General features: G+C 37.9%; 3 protein-coding genes across 6 annotated transcripts; 1 reads left to right on the top strand and 2 right to left on the bottom strand.

The window, feature by feature from the left end:
- The first annotated feature begins 5,176 nt into the window (after positions 1–5,176).
- On the top strand, positions 5,177–6,586 carry LOC140009361 (probable F-box protein At2g36090). The gene has a single exon (XM_072054606.1). The coding sequence runs from the start codon at positions 5,303–5,305 to the stop codon at positions 6,356–6,358; it is 1,056 nt and encodes a 351-aa protein (XP_071910707.1). The 5' UTR covers positions 5,177–5,302; the 3' UTR covers positions 6,359–6,586.
- Positions 6,587–7,612: 1,026 nt separating this feature from the next.
- On the bottom strand, positions 7,613–9,580 carry LOC113691310 (small RNA-binding protein 11, chloroplastic). 3 transcript variants are annotated; one of them, XM_027209410.2, is made up of 4 exons: positions 9,292–9,580; positions 8,249–8,317; positions 8,035–8,141; positions 7,613–7,946 (listed from the first exon to the last, which is right to left on the bottom strand). In XM_027209410.2, the coding sequence occupies exons 1-4, from the start codon at positions 9,443–9,445 to the stop codon at positions 7,845–7,847; spliced, it is 432 nt and encodes a 143-aa protein (XP_027065211.2). In that variant the 5' UTR covers positions 9,446–9,580; the 3' UTR covers positions 7,613–7,844. The 3 variants fall into 3 exon arrangements, with proteins under 3 accessions (XP_027065211.2, XP_027065210.2, XP_071910708.1); XM_027209409.2 differs by having other exon boundaries at positions 7,613–7,888; XM_072054607.1 differs by having other exon boundaries at positions 7,700–7,888; positions 8,030–8,141.
- A 1,331-nt stretch (positions 9,581–10,911) lies between these two features.
- On the bottom strand, positions 10,912–15,213 carry LOC140009360 (mRNA-decapping enzyme-like protein). Of its 2 annotated transcripts, XM_072054604.1 has the most exons (8): positions 14,659–15,213; positions 14,208–14,248; positions 14,048–14,097; positions 13,586–13,730; positions 13,090–13,146; positions 12,621–12,744; positions 11,854–12,321; positions 10,912–11,341 (listed from the first exon to the last, which is right to left on the bottom strand). In XM_072054604.1, the coding sequence occupies exons 1-8, from the start codon at positions 14,845–14,847 to the stop codon at positions 11,285–11,287; spliced, it is 1,131 nt and encodes a 376-aa protein (XP_071910705.1). In that variant the 5' UTR covers positions 14,848–15,213; the 3' UTR covers positions 10,912–11,284. The 2 variants fall into 2 exon arrangements, with proteins under 2 accessions (XP_071910705.1, XP_071910706.1); XM_072054605.1 differs by lacking the exon at positions 14,659–15,213 and having other exon boundaries at positions 14,187–14,230.
- Positions 15,214–15,329: the final 116 nt, after the last annotated feature.

Genomic DNA, 15,329 nt, shown 5'->3' with positions numbered 1-15,329 from the left:
AATAAAAAAGCACCAAAATAGATGCTTCTGATTTTCAGCTTTTTTAAGCTTTTAAAAATCTAAAATCAGGTTATAAAAAGCTGTTGAGAACACAACAAAATAGCTTTTTTAAAATCAAAATCTGGAATCAGGTCTCGAAAATCAATTAAGAGCAAGGCCTTAAAGGATAATAATAGTTCACTCAAGGTCCGTGTACGCACACCACACCACTTGTGATAATCTTGCAATTTTTATTACTCTTTAAACTCATGGTGACCTATTGTGCCTGAGTGAGCTATTGATCGACTTCCAAGCCTCAACGTTGTTGACCCTTGAGTTCTTTCTTGGTTGTTAATTGGCCTTCGTGTGGTTTTTTTTTTATATATATAAGCAGGCGGGCAGCTACCCAACCTAGTAAATTCATTACCATTAGTTAAAAAAAAAAAAAAAAAAAAAAAAAAAAAGGAAAACCGACATTCTTGCTTGTATGAGTATGACTTCGTCAAATTTCAATTATGACGTCAACTAGGCGAAAAGATGCCACTACAAAATCAATCTGGTTTGAGATTGACTGTATGTACAACCCCAAGATGTAAAGTTGATAGAACTTTCAGTGATCAAATATTTTAAGCCAAAAAAAAAAAAAGAAAAGAAGAAGAAACCTCATAAACTTGAATGAGGATGTAAGATTGTTGGGTTCAAAGAAATCCATGGAAATACCATTCTGATTATGGTGTACCAATAATGTCCTAGTTTGCCTGGTTCGGCAAGAAGACCTCGACTGCCTAGTTTTTAACCGGCGTTATGTGGCTTGAAGCTTCAAAGCGAAGTAGTTGGACGAGGAGATGGATACGAAGGGCTTCCAATTCAAGTTTCACTTTCACCGTCAAAAGGATGAGGATTAGAGTTTAATAAGATTGGCTAATTGGGTCTGCTGTCTCTTTCGCATTGCAAATTTGCTATATGCCAACATTTTCAATGGAGACATGGAGCCAACCTGCCTACCCGGCCGGTCCTAACCTCAACTCGTGATTTTAACATTTTTTGTCATATGCCGTGGGTGGTGGGTGTAACGCAGAGGGACGTGCCCTTTTGCCACGAATCTCCTAATTCCTTTAATTGAGTTGTGGCATATGGTCCTACGGCGGTATGGCTAGACACTGCTTGATCTTTATTGGAGTGGGGTTTTATTTGTGTTTGGACCGGTGGAAAGGCAGGCGTCTGTTATCTTCCTAATTTTGGTTCCTGCTATATTAATTGTGCAAGCATTTCAGGTCAGAATGATGGGTTTCAGGTTCCCTAATTTCGTATATATCTTGCTAAAACTCTTCACACGTTTTTCTTCAAGATTCATAAAAACCGGTAAGAGAGTCACCCGTCCTTGTAAATTTTTTGCGCATTTCTTTTGAGAATCATTATTATTGCAACATTTGAGATGGATTTTTTACCGCGGTTAATAACAGAATGGCAAAGGCCACATTGATGTGCTTCTCATCGATGTGGATTATGCACGACTCAGAGCAGTATAGATACCATATTAATGATTTTCACTTGCTACTGGGTACTAAGACCAAAAAAAAAAAAAAAAAAAAAAAAATCCTTGCTTACGGATGTGGATGATCTAGGAGATAAATGGCGTTCAACCTCATGATGCAGGCTGATACTGACCCCACCAAGCAAGTAGAAAACATAGAGGTGGCCCTTTGTAATCTAAGTTGAATTTAAAAATTGTGATTTCTTTTTTCTCCCGTAGCCATGCTGTCATTATCTGTGGCAGAGTATTTCCCAACTACAAAGTCTAGAATAAAAGTAAACTAATCCGCATAAAACAAAACAAGAGCCGATTCAATTGTCGAGAAAATCTAGTCTATTCTATGATGTAACCCCTCTCCAGTTTATGCTGATTACTCGATATTCAGGATTTATTAAGAGGAGAGGTTAGCGTGAAGGAGCCGGTAATTAAACTAATCATGCGGCGGGCCAGTGCATAATGCATTGTTTTGATTAGTTTACGAATTTAAGAAGTGGGGAAGGAAATTCTATGGACGGAGGAGTTACGTGTAGTTTCTCTCATTATTGGCTTTGGAAAGGAGACCCGCGACCGTCATTGAAAGCTACCATTGTCCTTTTTGTTATGTAGGGACTAGGGAGCGTTCCTATTATGTTTCATATTCGGACTTGGGAGAGAGAGAGAGAGAGATGCAAAAAGGTTGGAGTACCAAATAATTTACTCAAAAAAAGTTTTCATTGAACTTGCACGAGAAGGGAAACATACTTACTATAATAAAAACTAGAAATAGTAAAAGAATAAAGAAGCTATGTTAGGTGCATTTGGACTGTGATTTTTTGCAGATAATTTATTTAAAAAATCCTGAGTAAATTATTTTATTACCCTCCAGTGGTTTTACGTAATGTTAGAGGATCTTCTTAAGGTTTTAAAATAGACACATAACCCTTCTGTGGTTTTATGTAAAGTAAAAAATTTGATGAAATACACAATTAGTTACGATGTTTATACCAAATACATTTTAAAAAGCGCGTGTGATAAAATTTTAATATTCATGTAACTGTCTTATAATTTGTATGAATATCCATTTTATCCCCTGTTATTTTTGCATTTATCAATGTAATCTCTTATATTTTTTTTATACAAAATAGTTAAACCGTCGATTGATTTAGTATTTAAGTAATGGCACTACTAGTATTTCAATTAACGACGTTACATAGACTATTTTCCGTCAAGAGTCCCCTTTACATAAAATCATAGGGGCGTAGTGTCAACATTTTAAAATGTTAGAGGAGTCATGTGATAATAGATAAAATTACAAGAAATTATATGTAATTTACCCAGAAATCTTTCATTGAACTTGCAGGAGAAGGGAAACATAATAAAAGCTCATATTTCAGACTTGAAAATTGATTCAACAAAAAGCCTTGATTGATGATTATTGAAGAGAGCTAATTAAGGGGAGGGAAGCGAAAGAGGCGTTGACAACAAGCTTCAATTCAAAGCTACACCATTCAAAACATACACATTTACACCATTCAAAACATACACATTTTTAGTAATTTTAGGCCTTTAGTCAGTATCAGTTCCTATCAGTCATCTTTAAGCTAAAAGGGACGGAACAAGCAGCCCCTATCATGCCAATTATTGCCAGAAAAACACCTCTCGATAGGGGTTACAATCACAAAACATTAGTTTTTGACCTAGTTGCAAAGATATACAATAACTAACACGCTAATCTAGATGAATAATTACCTCAAAAAAAGTACTAAAACATCTTAATCCACTCAATTCAAGAAAACAATTAAAAGTAATGAAGTACATACTTTAGATTTGCAGTCAAATAGTTTTAAGTAGATAGTTAAACATATTGGCAAATCAAATGAAGTGAAAAATTGCCTAAATGGAATCATCAATAAAGTAGCAAATGATTTGAAAATTACCGTAACTAATAGTTAAAACAACAAAAGAAGTAGATACAATCTATTAATAAAAAAATTTATGATGACAAACTTATTTTAAACCACAAATAACAATTAACAAATGTGATCTCCTCCCTATCAAGCCTATCTAACATGGGCAATTGAATTAAAATACTTAAAAAAATATTGCACATACAACTTGCAAGATTACAAATTTCTTACAACCAAAAAAGTATATTAGCTAAAGAAAACATACCTATTGAGAAAGATGTTGCAAAATGGGAAAGAGTAGTAGCTAATATAGCAACATCTGAATTCAATAGACTACATGATTGTAGTGGAATAAAGTTATAGGTAAATGAAATGAATTTGAATAGATGGGAGTTACTATGGTAACAGCCAAGAAACCAAACTTCTCTACTAATCAGCATTAATTGTGTCTTAACATCTATATATCATAAGTTTGCAAATAACTATTGAGAGAGGCTTTAAGAAATTAAGAGACTTGGATGTTAATACAATTAAATGATTAAAAGGATTTTTATGTAATTCCACTAAAACACAAGCTGAATTCAATGGTACCTAATATATTAATTGGATATTGAATACTGTCACATGTTAAACTTACCCATAACTTTAAATGTCTAAGAGGACATTTAAGTAATTATAAAAAAAAAACCAAATCAGCTATAATGATTCATATTTAATACTCCAATTGCACTTCAAATACTTTCATATTCCCAAAATAGCCCAATCATTGCAGTTAAAATCTTTATCCATCGAATACTGTCACATGTTAAACTTACCCATAGCTTTAAATGTCTGAAAGGACATTTAAGTAATTATAAAAAAAACCAAATCAGCTATAATGATTCATATTTAATATTCCAATTGCACCTCAAATACTCTCATATTCCCAAAATAGCCCCATCCTTGCGGTTGAAATTTTTGCCCTAAACTCATTCTTATATAGTATAAGGATACTTACTATGGAGGGATACCTTCTTTTTTTTTTTTTCTTCAAGAAATGATAAGTAATATTATTAATAAGATTAATCTTTTCTGTGCAGACAATGTAATAGGATTAATCTTTCTTACGCTGACAGTACTGTCAGCGTTGTCAGCGTTGAATAGATGATTAATATGAAAAAATTTAAATTTAAAATTTAATTTTTATACATATATCATAAATTAAATTATAATAATATATTCACTATCAGTATATATAAGATTTATTCTTATTAATATTGGGTAAACTTTACTAGGGATGGATGTAAACCAAGTAAGTTTTTTTGAGATTTTTGAAACTGAATTCAAGTCATATTACCGTACCCGTCATAAATCCTCACCGTTGCGGGGGCTGCAGATTCACTAAACGAGGTGCTAAAAAATAAGAGGCATTCTATAAATTTATAAATATTATACAGTAACATTTTGAGTACTTATCCTCGGGACTTTCTTCCAACATACCGGGCTTTTTTTCCCCTCCATTAAAGAAAATTTTAGAATTGCATGGAGATGGAGGAGATAAATCATGTTGTACATATTAGAATGATCGATCACTTAAAAACGTTTTTCAAGTCCATTTGAGTCGCCCTGCTCGTGGTCAAACCCCAATACCCGAGTCCACTTTCTGAGACTGATCGCCTTTTCTCCGTAATTAAAGATACAATTGAGGGTAAAATTGGACTCATAAACTTAAGTACTGTGTACTATGATTTATGACGACCCATATGTATGTATGTATATATACTGCCTCACTTGAAAAAAAAAAATCATCCCGCTTGCACTCAAAGCCTCAAACTTGCATTTTCGGTCACCGGCCGACTGGGGAAGCCGGGCCTGCCTACTGCTAAACTATTAGACTCCCACACCTGAAACCACCACCCACCAGATGAACCCCACCTCAAAACCCCTACTGCCGTCCTCCGACTCCTCCACCGCCAAGACTGATGATCAAGGCGGTGCTACCCCCAACTTTTCCATGTTGCACCCCGACATCATTGAATCTCACATCCTCACCCGCCTTGACGGGCCCAGTCTCGCCACAACCGGCTGTTCCTCCGCAACTCTCCACCGCCTCTCCTCCCAAGAACACCTGTGGTCTCAAATATGCCGCTCGACGTGGCCCTCAACCGCCTTGCCACGTGTCTCCCGACTCATTTCTGCATTCCCCGACGGCGGCCCTCGCGCCTTCTTCGCAAACTCCTTCCCTCTCCCTCTACCGGACCCCACTCCCGCCGCTTCACGCTCACCGCAGCCGTCGGAATTGATCTCGGCCGTCGATATATACTACAGGAGCGAGTTAATCCTCGCAAAGGTTGAGGAGACGGAGACCGTGACCGGGTGGTTCCGGTGCTCTCCTTTTAGAATTGACCTGCTGGAACCCAAGGACGTGGTCCCCACACCAATAAAACACCCGGAGGGAGACAACGACAGTGGGACGTCCCTGATGGAAGACATGACGCTGAGCTGGATTTTGATAGACCCAGCCGGGAGGCGAGCGGTGAACTTGTCATCCCACAAGCCCGTTGCGGTGCAGCGGCACTGGTTGAGCGGGGAGGTGCAGGTGCGGTTTGCGTCAATCCTGGTGGGTGATCATAAGGGGCCGGCGAGGGGTCACGTGCAGTGCGAGGTGGTGGTCACGTGCGGGAAGTCGGAGGGAGGGGAGATGCGGGTGAGGGACGTGAGCATGGAGATGGAGGACATGGACGGGATGCACTTGAATGGGAAGGACAGCCTGGTCATTTTGCACAGGGCTCTGGAGGGCAAAAGGGGAAAAGCGAGAAATAGAGGAGAGGAAGGGAGGAGGAGGTACGAGGAGTACGTGGGAATGAAGAGTGAAAGGAAAGAGCGACAGATGAGGACAGAAGGGGCATTGGATGTAATGTGCGTGGCTTCTGGGGTAATTACATTCGTGGCCTTTTGGTGCTTCGTTTGGTGGAGATGATACTACTCTCTCTACTAACAAACAACTTATCTCAAATATAGTTAGTGGTAATTGAGGAAAAGAAAGGATAAATAGTAGAGTCCTAAAAGGAAAGAAAGAAGGAAGAATTCCAAATTGCAAATACGTTGTTAGCTTTTTTGTTTGTAATTGTACAGAGGAGGTGGGGGGCAATAGGGATGAGGAGATGAAATACTTTGTGTAAGGCGGAACGTTGGATCAAAAGCGAAAGGTCACTGGGTGCTGATTTTTTGTTGCTAACTTTTACTGTCATATGGTCTTAAAACTCACCCAATTCCAAAGCAGCTTTTAAGTTTTAATTGTATGTAATGTTGTTGTTCAATCTAATCAGAGTTAGTACCATTCGTAAAATCTGTCACGACTCACATTAAGGGTGGAAATCATCATTCATCGTCACCGACCACAACAGGCGCAAACTGGAAGAAATGAATCCAAAGCTGAAGAGGAGCTTCAGGGTAGGAAAGGATGTTTACCTAAAGATCTTGCAAGATGGTAACACTGTTCAATGAAAAGTTGAACGGGTAAAAGAAAGAGGCGTTGTGATGATTCTTTACCATCCCTTTCTTTTCTTTTGGCTACAAAATCAAAAGAGGAGAGACAAGTCTCTAATTATAAGAAACAGTAGTAACCCAAAGGGTGAATGTAATAAGAAAAAGTTTTCACTAATGTTAGATGGTAATACATGATTCCCTCTTCGTCGTTGGACTATGGAGCATGTTTGCATGTAAGATTGTAGCAAGGTAGTTTTTTTTTTTTTTAATTACAGAAATGTGGTGTACGTGAGATAAAAAATAATTGATTGATAAAAATAAGAAAATAATTTCTCCAACAAAAACATTTATGACGTTGCAAATTTTCTTTTTTCAAAACAAAAACCAACGGTTGATGGAGTATATAGCTGCCATTGTTAACGTCGATATCATCATGCAAGTATTAACCCACCCGTCTGTGTCTGTCTGTGTATAGGAGGAAGGGAAGGAGCATGAATGCTGCATCATCTTCTTCACCAGTCACCACACACAAATATGATTATGATTATGAATATGAATATGAATGCGCGCCGCCTCTCCTCCGACCAACTTTTCTCTGCAGTCATGCATATACTTATTACCACGAAATAAATCTCGGCCGCCTCGGGTCCGGACAGTTGCAACTTCCCCATCTACGAAATAAATCTCTGGTTTCAATGCAATCTCCATCGACATGGATCCTCGTGTCTCATGTCCAACAAACAAATGAAAAAGAGCGACTTCATAGCAAGCAACATTAATTATTATTTCCAACAAAAACATTAATTAATTCAAAAAGAAAAACAACAACAACAAACCCTGTAAGTAACATTTCATACGACGCTCTTGAAATCATTAATTGACTTCAATTGCCTCTAATAGGACATTAATAGTGTCATTGGCCTGGGGCTGGTTCAGGGGGCCCTCGAGCTATTGGCGTTCCCCCACCGAATCCGGTTCTAGGTTTTGCATAAGCCACAAAGATTACACGCCCATTCAGTGCCTGCAGCAACCAACTCCAAATACTTAGCTCTTTTGTACCCAGAATTTTCCTTTCCTCTCTTGAAATGAAAAAAAACCATGGAGTTGGAAGTGATCAGATGGGAAGAGCAAGAAACAGAGTACGAGGCCATAAAAGAGGTACCTTACCTTTCCGTTCAGTTCTTTGATGGCATTCTCTGCTTCGTCTTCTGAAGCGCAAGTAATAAATCCAAAACCCTTCGATCTTCCGGAGACTTTATCCATGGGAATTTTAGCTATCAAAATCACTGTTGTTAAACTCAAAGTTGATGAAGTTTTTAATCACACGAGCAAATACTCTTTAACAACTACTAAGTACTAGTATCAAACTAGCTCAGCACACCTCCTACAACTTGGCCATACTGAGAAAACGCCTCTGACAATCCCTTTTCTGTTGTGTAGTATGAAAGTCCTGCAACACAGCACTAGCATAAATATTCTTAACGCTATGACTAGAAAATCATCAAAATAAGGGCCAGCATTCGAAAAGTTCCAGGCAACTTAGAAGTCATATTTTCTGGATCGGAAAATCATAAAAAAAAAACAGCAATGTCCAATAATGAGAATGCTGCAATGAATTGATCATTACAGATAGATATTTTACACCCCCAAACTGTTTTGGCCTCTGACACCACAATTTCCAATTCCATCAACGGCAAAATGTTCAGCTCTAATTTTCAGCTAAATATCCTGTGCTTCGAGGAAGGACCGAACTAATTGAGGTTGCGACCTAACCTAACCCAGCAGAAATGGGAAAATGAAGATATCAAATTCCTTCCATACCGAAAATTTCAATCTTTTCCATTTGGATGCATCCACAGTTCATAACAACTACCTCTCCGTCGCTTTCTAGGGAAATGAGTTTGGCAAGAACTTGTTCAACTCACTCATTGCCAATAAGAAAGAAAACTACACTGTGTACTCTGTACAGTACGGTACGAAACAATAACAAGTAAACAGAAAATAGTAGTATGCTTATCATAGAAATGGAAATGGAAGCAAAGCTCAATGACGGATCAATACACAAACCGTGAAGGGGGACACAAGAATCAGAAAATTTATTTCAGTTGAGATTGAAAAATAAGATATCCATCCTTCATCTAATTACCAATTTAATGTTCCCTAGGGCACAGAGTGAGATAGTGATGACAGCAGATGGGCCGGGAAAAAAAACACAAAGCTAACGCCAACGATTCGGCGTCAGTTATTCTCAATTCAATTTCAGAAGCCATTGAATTTCAAAAGGACGCATTCGTTATTAACCCTCCATGTACCCTGACCACAATTGTTTTTTATTTTTCATATGTTGACAGCAGAACCCAATACGCAATTTCTCAGTATTATAATTCTGAGTGATGTTATTTAAGAGCATGGTGGGGAACCGACCTCCAATGAAGAGCTTGGAAGCTATGCCTCTGCGCGAGATGAAAAGGGCAGGAGAAGAAGAGGGCCATGATGATGATAGAAAAGTGGAATTTCGACAGTTGGGTTGTAAGAGATGACCGACTAAGTTGTTTGAGAGTTTTCTAAGGGCCGCCATTTCTGTTGATCAAGCCGTCGCTGCAACACTTCCAGCAGAGCTCAAGGGTTTACCGTTCCGGCTGCCTTCAGGTTGATCTTTGTTGGACTGGATTTTTGGAATGATATGATCCAATCGAAAAAGTGACAAAGTGGGCTGTCTCCGAGTTGTGACCAATTTCCCATCCGTTAATACTGGACTACACTCAATGGGGCCACAACGGATCTTCTGTCCCACATCACATCCTGTGCCATTCTCTGTCTCACTTTTTATTATATTGCTATTTCTCCTTCATAAACATCATGTTTTAGTTATTTTTTGTTTCATTAAGATCCAATAACTATTAATTCAGTAATAAATAAATACAACAGCTTCAAAAAAATAATATATAATAGAAAATTAAAAAATACAGCAGAAAAGTCATAAAAAATCTCATTTTTTATGCATTTTGATTTTTTGAGCTTGTTAAATTTTGTGTATTACTGAATTAATAGTTATTGGATCTTAAGGAAATAAAAAAGAACTAAAACATGACGTTTATGAAGGAGAAATAATAATATAATAAAAAGTGAGACAGAGAATGATACAGTGTGTGGGACAGAATATCCGTTGGGCAATGGGGGTGTCAAGCAGCCCCTGGGTATGGAGTGCTAGGGCTGTATACGAGTTGTAACCAATTTCGGACCATCATTGGGACGGATTTGTTTACGAGAACAGTTTTAACTTCGAAAATCGGTTCTTGTATTTAGCACATACTTCAGTGAAAATTTTAAACCCCCCACCCCAATCTATTCGGCTTTTGGTAATTGAACTGAAAGAAGGATGAGGAAAACATTAGGCAGCATCCTGTTCGAATCAATGCTTTGCCATGCCTCTAAAAGAAAAGAATAGTAAACGAACTAATGAGTGGGATAATTTCGTATATCCCGATTCCATAATGGTGAAATAGGAAAATTGACCAGATATCCATTTGGGCCATTTTTTTTTTGGGGGGCGGGGGGGGGGGGGGGGTGGGGGGTGCTGGACGGGGCTGGTCTGTCAATAATTAAGCCTATCCCACGGGGAAAGAACCATTGGCTTATCAATTTATAATTTAACAAATCCGACCTCAGCAACCAATGCCTGTAGAGTAGGACCTTCACCTAAGGTGCAACTGGAGTAATTTACTTCAATAAACGCAAGTCCGTTTGAAGAAGCCTCTGCGGCTCTGCCACAATCTCGCACAAATGTGTAGGAGCGGTGTTGACTTTCAGACTATACGACTTAGGAGCATTCTCATCCGCAAGGATCAACAAATCTGTACCGCTCCCCCGCCCCCCCCCACAAACCCAAATGGAAAAACTAAACAAAAATATCAAATGGATATGCAGTTCCCCTTTTCTTTCAACAGCTTCAAACTACTATAAATCCGCGCCTTAATTTTTACCTGTTCTATAGTTTGTCAATCTCCCCATTAATCATAAAAGAAAAGATGAAGCAAATGAAAGTTAATAAACTTCAAATCAGCTCAATTAATAAGTTGAAACGATGAATGGTGACAACTGGATTTTCTCTGATACCCATCCTCTTTGCCATTGTTGCCGCCACCTTTTGCGAACTAAATTGGACAAATATATCTCTGGAAGCAATCAAGCCACAGCAAGAGGAATCTATACATCTACTTGTATACTCGCTATGACCCCTAAATCAAATTGTTCATATCATTATCAACAATTGCTAACACATGAATACCTGAAACCACTGAGACAGCAAGAAAGGATAAACCACAAACTTCCACAAGAACATCCCCTTTTGATTAAGCAGGCATATACAAACTAACCACACACAACTATATTTTACAAAGTTATGGTTACAAGGATATCATGACTGATGCGCTTTCAGCAATGCTTGGTAAAACATGTCAATAAATTGGTTATCCTGCCACAAAAAGCAAAAAAATTTAAAAATTTTAAAAAAAAAGAAACAATAAATAAATACAATATGATAAAATAATATATCTAACTACACAACTAGTGTCCTGATATGATTTTATTTAAATTTTTGCTTAAGATTATCGAACACTTCAAAACTTGAGCATATGCTGGTGTATCCATTCTTATCAGGATTTTTATTTTATTACGTTTCACTACATCATTCTAGCTCATTCACCACACACACTTTTAGCTTTCTAAAATTACCTCCATTAGCTACCATACAATGTATACATCATTATAATAATATCCAAGTGAAGTTCTATATCATTCGCGTCATCGCAAAACAGAAGTAATTTTATCGCAATGACATCCAAAACTTTGTGCCAAAACTAAAACACATGGAAATTTTTTTAATCAAAATGAAAAGACATCAAAGCAAAGATGTTTTTGCTGATATTGACAAATAGGATGAAGATGTCGAACAAAACAAAAATTTGGTAATAAACGAGTAAATACCTGAACAAGCATTAGAAGTGCATCTCTAACTTTTTCCCTTGTCACAGGTCCATATTCTGTCACAGTTGTGGGATTTGCAGTAAGAGATGGAGGTGGTGTTGGAGGAGGGAATGGCTGAAGCATTGGGGTACCATGCGGACGCTGCAGGTTCAATAGAGGATGAAGAGCAGGAGATGAAATAGATGAGACAGGTGGGATCAACAATGAAGATGATGAAGAGGTTACAAGAAAAGAAGAAGGCTTGACTAGATTAGCAACTCTATTACTGCTGATATGGTCAGATCCATCATGCGTGGTCATCATTGGAACTGACGAAGAGGTTCCAGAAAATGGTTGGGCTTGGACAGTTGGAGCATAAGAGGGGGTGACATTTGAGACATGGGATAAAGGAGCAGTTGGTGCACTAGTATGATAAAGTTGTCCAGATTGTAAGCCCTTTGAGAAGCTATTTTGCATATTCATAGCCGTCTGCAAACAATTGTCAAAAGAAATAAGTGTCTATAACAGTGTAATCCTACATTCTTGCAAAGAATCTTGATCAATATTCACTTTCGAAGCAGATAAGACTGTGTCATATGCATGATACAACAAACATAGTATGTGTAACAGATCAGTTGCTTTGCTTAAATTAGATGCATGTAATAGCTTTTTCGACTTTTTAGCACCTAAAATTAAGTTATCTCCTTATTTATCAATTCAGCTTATATACCATTTAATTCCTATATGATCCAGAGTAAGGTATGATTAACTTATCCAAGAATCCTCACACTGAAGAAGTTTTCAAAAGAAGAATCCTCAGGCTGAACTGATGAAATGGTGGGATTAACTGATGGTTCCAGTGGTCCCTCAATCACTGCACTTGTTGGCACTGCTTCAAGTTCTTCAAACTCACTAAAAGAGGGATAAAAAGAACAAAAGAAAAAATGAGCACTTGATATAACAACCAACAGATTGTCCAAGCAGAATATTCTTCTGCATGCTATAACACTTTATTGGCAGCACTGATGACATCAACCAAGTCACTCAAACAAATTTAGGTTCTTCACTTTGCTTCACCCAGTCAAAAAGCAAACAGTAGTACTAATATTAAACAAATGAAGACAGAAGGGGGGCAGCAGGAGACAACCGCCCCCTCCCCCCAACTCAGGATCAGTCAGCCCTTTACTCTATTTCCTAACAGGAAATAGCAGGCTGGTAGCACCAAAAAAAATCCCCCATTTAAGATTTGCTTCATACCTTTTGGTCGGAGTTGCTTGTGGCTTTGGAGGAACTTTTGAGTATGCATTTAGAATCCTGCATCAGAAAGCAAAGTCAACTTGTCAAGGGCACACATTATCTATTTATGTATACAGACACCAACAATAACACCCCTCTAGAACACATTTACTCTTTAAAGAATATCCAAGAACATCAACTACAGTACCATTGAGTACGCCGATAAAAAGAAAATTATTTTTGTTTGCTAACCAATAATGAGTCTGTCTTAAAAATGCCAAGTAAACATATTGCATCACTGCAAACTGAAGGTGTATCTCTCTTCATTTATTCAGGAAGTAAATAGGGTGGGTGCAATTAATACCAAATGAAATACTTCAACATACAAATCAATTACTTATAACCTTTCATTCAGGGCACATATCTTCTATATAAATCTAAGACCGAGAAAAGGCAACATGGAGCTAACAGGGAAAGAGTGACAGCAAGTCGGGATAGTGAAGGAATAAGATAATACCTAGTGAAGAGATTGGCAACCTCCTCACATTCCACAGTATTGTAGAACCAAATACCGTTCACTTCTTGGGCAGCATTGCGGTATAACAAGTATGGAACTTGAATTTCAAACTCAAAATCGCTCAGCAGATCCTCCACAAGATTTTCTGACAACATTAAAAAAAAAACGTCAACAAAAGCACAAAAAGATTGGCTTAATGACATCAAGAAAGCATCAAGATATTCCAGTGTGGAATGGGTGTTATTCTGTTCAACTACTGATCAATCTCTTAACATATCATTGAAGCTGGCAAGCGGATACTCTCATATTTCAAAATCCAATGTGAAAAGGCAATGAAGGGGTTTATTTTAACGAGCAATAATATTTGGAATTAAACAATCATCATTAGTCAGAACTTCAAACAAGAGATTCACTCACAAACAAGAAGCAAAAAATATAAGAACATGTACAACGTATGCAAACCTGTACTCAGCCGGTTCATGACAATGAACTGAAACCGTGGCTGTGTGTTCCTGATACAAACAGTAAACAATCATAATTGACGGTTGACTGCTAATCAGCACATGAAATGAAAGATTTACGGTTGAAAAATCAAGATAACCTCATGTAGTTGGACTATCACCTTTTAACTACAAAGAGAGACCCTTCAACATCCTTTCGACTCTGCAACCAAATCGAAAAGAAAAACCAAAAGACATCAGAGACGGAAGCCCCAAGCATCCATCCGTTGGTGCTGCCGCCAATGAAAAAAAAAAAAAAAAAAACATATCCAAACTCCATCGATTGAGTGTAAGAAACAGATACAACACTAGCAACTTCCTTAGTCCTTCCCATCACTAGTTTCAACTCAGTTACATCTGGTAATATCGCACATGTATGAATAAAGGTATAAGGCTCTTAGGCATTATTAGTATCCTCAAGTGCATTCGATCTAACAAGTAATACTATGGAATTTACCAAATTCTTGGAGAAGTAAGCCAATTCCTACCAGCCTTGAAAGAGATTAAATAGGGCGAGTAAAGTAAATTGCACCAGTAATCTAAAATTAGTAGCGGAATTGAATTGTTACCCACCCACTGATTGAGGTCGAGGTTGAATTCGTAGAGAGTGACGTGAGCAGCGATCATCAAGATCTCTTCAATGAAGGGGTCAATTCTTTGGAGGACCGTGAGATTGAGCTTCTTAGTGCAGTGCTGGTCCAAATTAGGAGTCAGCTTTCCGGTGAGCGAGGAGGTCGTTGAAGTGGACAACGACGACGACATCTTCTTCTTCTCCAATTCTACTAACTGTTTGAATTCCGGAAACGGCAAAACCCTACTTACCAGTAGCGTAATTACTGGAACCGAAACCGAGTTTATCTATGGACTGCCCAGAACAGAAATAAAAAAATTTGGTAGGAACAGACTCCCGAAATATATATACATACATACATGTAAAAAGATGTCTCTATCTATACAACACATTTATTGACGGACTATACGAGTATTTAATAGTAAACTTGATCATTATCAAAAAAAAAAAAAAAAATAGCAAACTTGATCGACTTTGCCGCTGAGGGAGACAAAGGCCGAAGTTTGTTGGGGGGGGAATTATTTATTTTTCTATTTTTTTTAACCCTTTCTTATTGTACTATTCTTCTTTCGGGGGGATAGTGAGCTATTAACGATAGAGCAACTCGCACCTTGGTTGGGGCCTTTGGGCTTCCATATTTTACCCCCCTCTTCAGGACAGCTCTTTGGGCTCA

This window comes from Coffea arabica, chromosome 6e (assembly GCF_036785885.1).
Source record: "Coffea arabica cultivar ET-39 chromosome 6e, Coffea Arabica ET-39 HiFi, whole genome shotgun sequence".
In the NCBI taxonomy this organism is placed as follows: domain Eukaryota; kingdom Viridiplantae; phylum Streptophyta; class Magnoliopsida; order Gentianales; family Rubiaceae; genus Coffea; species Coffea arabica.
Note: the sequence above shows the minus strand (reverse complement) of the source record. Positions and strands in the feature narration are given on the sequence as shown.

What these genes read in the sequence shown, in the direction of transcription:
- LOC140009361 (XM_072054606.1), top strand. Translation starts at nt 5,303, where the DNA reads ATGAACCCCACCTCAAAACCCCTACTGCCGTCCTCCGACTCCTCCACC.
- LOC113691310 (XM_027209409.2), bottom strand. Translation starts at nt 9,445, where the DNA reads ATGGCGGCCCTTAGAAAACTCTCAAACAACTTAGTCGGTCATCTCTTA. An exon ending in GTATGGCCAAGTTGTAGGAG is followed by an intron (nt 8,142 to 8,248) that starts GTGTGCTGAGCT and finishes TGATTTTGATAG; the next exon opens with CTAAAATTCCCATGGATAAA. An exon ending in TCAAAGAACTGAACGGAAAG is followed by an intron (nt 7,889 to 8,034) that starts GTAAGGTACCTC and finishes TGGTTGCTGCAG; the next exon opens with GCACTGAATGGGCGTGTAAT.
- LOC140009360 (XM_072054604.1), bottom strand. Translation starts at nt 14,847, where the DNA reads ATGTCGTCGTCGTTGTCCACTTCAACGACCTCCTCGCTCACCGGAAAG. An exon ending in ACCTCGACCTCAATCAGTGG is followed by an intron (nt 14,249 to 14,658) that starts GTGGGTAACAAT and finishes ATTTGGTTGCAG; the next exon opens with AGTCGAAAGGATGTTGAAGG. An exon ending in CTTTTGAAAACTTCTTCAGT is followed by an intron (nt 12,322 to 12,620) that starts GTGAGGATTCTT and finishes AATTGTTTGCAG; the next exon opens with ACGGCTATGAATATGCAAAA.